The sequence below is a fragment of the Octopus bimaculoides genome, chromosome 16, assembly GCF_001194135.2.
Source record: "Octopus bimaculoides isolate UCB-OBI-ISO-001 chromosome 16, ASM119413v2, whole genome shotgun sequence".
NCBI lineage: Eukaryota > Metazoa > Mollusca > Cephalopoda > Octopoda > Octopodidae > Octopus > Octopus bimaculoides.
The window spans coordinates 37,086,595-37,090,060 of record NC_068996.1 but is presented as its reverse complement, the minus strand read 5'-3'; the positions used below and the strand labels follow the sequence as shown (position 1 = coordinate 37,090,060).

Genomic DNA, 3,466 nt, shown 5'->3' with positions numbered 1-3,466 from the left:
TATGTTTTATGTATGTATTCTTATGCATATAGTTACACATCTAGACATGCTTGTATATATTTAAATGATAAACTTCTGGAAAGTTTTACAGATTTTTACAGTTCCACTGATGTATTGAGTCTGTAGTCATCGAATCAGCTTTCTCCTTTCTGGTTTTGAGAAGCCTAATTTCTCATGATTGATATTTAGGCAGCATGTTACATATCCCATGGCCCCAATAATTACAGGTATAAACCTGAACTTGTAATCTGGATAGAGTAACTGTAGATTTCTCAATAGTTCAGTATAGGTGCTCATTTTTTCACTGATCTTCAGCTTTATGTTAACATCCACTGGGCAGCTAATTTCCACAACTGTGCACAGTTTCTCTTCCCTATCCCAAATCATTATATCAGGTCTGTTGGGCTTACATTTTATTGAAGTCTTCACTGGGACATTCCACCAGTATTCCTTTTCATTATGAGTGACTATCACTTCGATGCTTGGTGGTTAAAAGATGTTGTCGAAGGGATATGATGTGACATTCAAAGGCATTTTGGATTGATGTTAAGCCTCTGTTGCCTTGTTTATATTTTAGGTAGAGGCAGTCTACATCACTGTTTATGTGGAAATTATGTTTGTTAGTATTTTTTGGGTTTTCACATCAATGGCTCAGATCTCATCAAGCATCCAATCTAGCTGCTCAAATGTTGGTATAAGTACTGGCACTGTAAACACATTGTGGGCCACTGTTTTATTGAATGCAGAGAGTCCTGAGGTCCAGATTTTCTTTATTTGGCCATAATATTCTTTAGTGACACGTGTTTTGTTACAGGTGCTACTGTAACATTCCTTGTCGGATACAGGGGAAAACCATCAAATTATTGATGGAGATGTTACTAGTCTGGTTTATAGTTTGTATGTATGTATGTATGTATGTATGTATGTATGTATGTATGTATGTATGTATATGTGTATGTACATCTATATATAATAATAATGATAATGATAATAATAATAATAATAATAATAATAATAATAATATATGTGTGTGTACATATATACATATATATATATATATATATATATATATATATATATATATATATATATATATATATATATATATATGCATATATGAGTATAGGGTATCACCACCTGTGTAAACAACATGAAATATATAGACAAATGAGTTTAATACATGAGCAACAAGAGAAAAAATGGAAAACAGGACACACACACACACACACACACACACACACACATGTATATATATATATATATATGTATATATATGTGTGTGTATGTGTGTGTGTTTGTGTGTGTATGTGTAGTTTAAATACTTTATAAATTTGTTGCAGAAATATATAAAAATGGTAGCACCATTTAAATGGTTCACAAAAGATGGAAAGCCACCTGCAGACGTTCCTGAATGTGGATTTGATGGCAGTCTTTGCATCTATGACAACTCACGTGAGTTCATCAGCATTGCTATTATAATTTCTCTAACCAATGTAATTGTGTAATGATCTCTGTTAGTGTGTGTGTGTGTGTGTGTGTGTGTGTGTAAATGAGCATCTGTGTTTGTAAGAATGCATTTATATGTGTGTGGTTAGGACAAAAAAGAGATAGAGAGTGGAGGAAAAGATTGTTTGTATACGTGTTGGTGTATGTGTATGTGTGTGTGTGTGTGTGTGTGTTTATGCTCTGTGTATAAGTAAGCAAGTGGATGTATGCATCTTGTGCATGTTTATGCATTTATGCACATTTGTATGTTTATATGTATACATGTATGTGTGTGCATGCATGCATGTGTGTGTGTGTGTGTGTGTGTGCTATATTTCTGGTAAGGCAACTGCAGGAGAAATACCTAGCCAAAGATAAAACTCTGTACCTGGCTTTTGTTGACTTGGGAAAGCCTTTGACAATGTCCCCCGATCCCTTATCTGGCGGGCAATGTGGAAACTGGGGATAGATGAGTGATTAGTAAAAGCTGTACAGGCCCTGTACAGGAATGCTGTCAGTAAGGTGAGCGTCTGCAATGAGTATAGTGAAGAATTCCGGGTAGAAGTAAGGGCTCACCAAGGATCAGTCCTCAGCCGCCTCTTATTCATCATAGTCCTCCAGGCAATAACAGAGGAATTCAAGGCAGGCTGCACCTGGGAGTTCCTTTATGCTGATGACCTTGCTCTCACAGCTGAATCACTCCCAGAACTAGAGAAGAAATTTCAGGTGTGACAGCAAAGTCAAGAGTCAAAGGGCTGTAGAGTCAATGTAGCCAAGCGGACAAATCACAAACCCCTTCAGGTAGATGGCCCCTGCTTGATCTGTGGAAAAGGTGTTGGTAAAAATTCCATAAGATGTACTCAGCATAAGTTATGGACACATAATAGGTGCAGCAATATCAAAGGAAGGTTAACTGGGATAATAGTTTTTGTGTGTGGCAGATGCACAGGGACAATAAACAGCAAAGATGTTCAGAAAACAGATTCCATCACATACCAGGGGGAGGTGACCAAGTCTGCAGTGGGGTGGATGCTCTGAGAGTGTTGTCATTAGAATAAGAATAGCCTGGGCAAAGTTTAGAAAGCTTCTACCTCTGCTGGATAATGTCTTTCCTAAACCGATCCTGTGCTGGTCCATTGGTATTTGTGGTTAAAGCTAGGATATCATCTTTGTAAATGGCGAAGTGTACGTCAGGAAAAGTCTTGCCCAACGTATCGAGTAAGAATAGTCCAATAAGATTGTGTATGCCTGCTCCATCATATGACCCCATGCTCACATCGAAAGCACCATCTATATCGGTAGTCTTGACCCACTCTACGTTCTTGCTGAAGAGTAAAGTCTTTCTAGCATGGAAGATTATGTCTTTATCCGTGTACTGATTTCTATGAATTCGCTTGCGAAGGTGAGGGCTTTATCTAGCAGTTCCTTAGAGATAGATTCATAGCAATCGACAATATCGAATTGCGCGTAAATCTTGCTGTCATTGAATTCAATTCTGATTTCACTTGCCTCAACAGGTCTTCACAAGCAGAGTTTAGTGTCCAATGAAAGAAAGGTATGCCTAAATGAGCTGGTTACACCACCAGCATAGGCTACAGGTTATGGTCTCACTTGGCCTGCCGGGTCTTCTCAAGCACAGCATATTTCCAAAGGTCTCATATATATATATATATATACATACATACGTATATATATCATCATTATCGTCATTCAACATCCGTTTTCCATGCTGGCATGGGTTGATGGGTTGGATGGTTTGACTGAAGTCTGGAGAGCCAGCAGCTGCACCAGGCTCCAGTCTGGTCTGGCAGAATTTCTACAGCTGGATGCCCTTCCTAACGCCGAACACTCCGAGAGTGTAGTGGGTGCTTTTTACATGTCACCAGCACAGGAGCGAATATGGCGGGCTTGGCAATAATCATGCTCGGATGGTACTTTTTATGTGCCACCAGCACAGGAACCAGTATATATATATATATAT

At 38.4% G+C, this 3,466-nt stretch overlaps 1 protein-coding gene across 1 annotated transcript in view; it reads left to right on the top strand.

Moving 5' to 3' along the window:
• Positions 1 to 3,466, top strand: part of LOC106870311 (atrial natriuretic peptide receptor 1) — a 66,288-nt gene that overhangs the window by 3,931 nt on the left and 58,891 nt on the right. Inside the window, exon 3 of the mRNA XM_052973490.1 lies at positions 1,341 to 1,452. Within this exon, the coding sequence (XP_052829450.1) occupies positions 1,341 to 1,452 (112 nt within the window). The remainder of the gene's footprint in view (positions 1 to 1,340; positions 1,453 to 3,466) is intronic.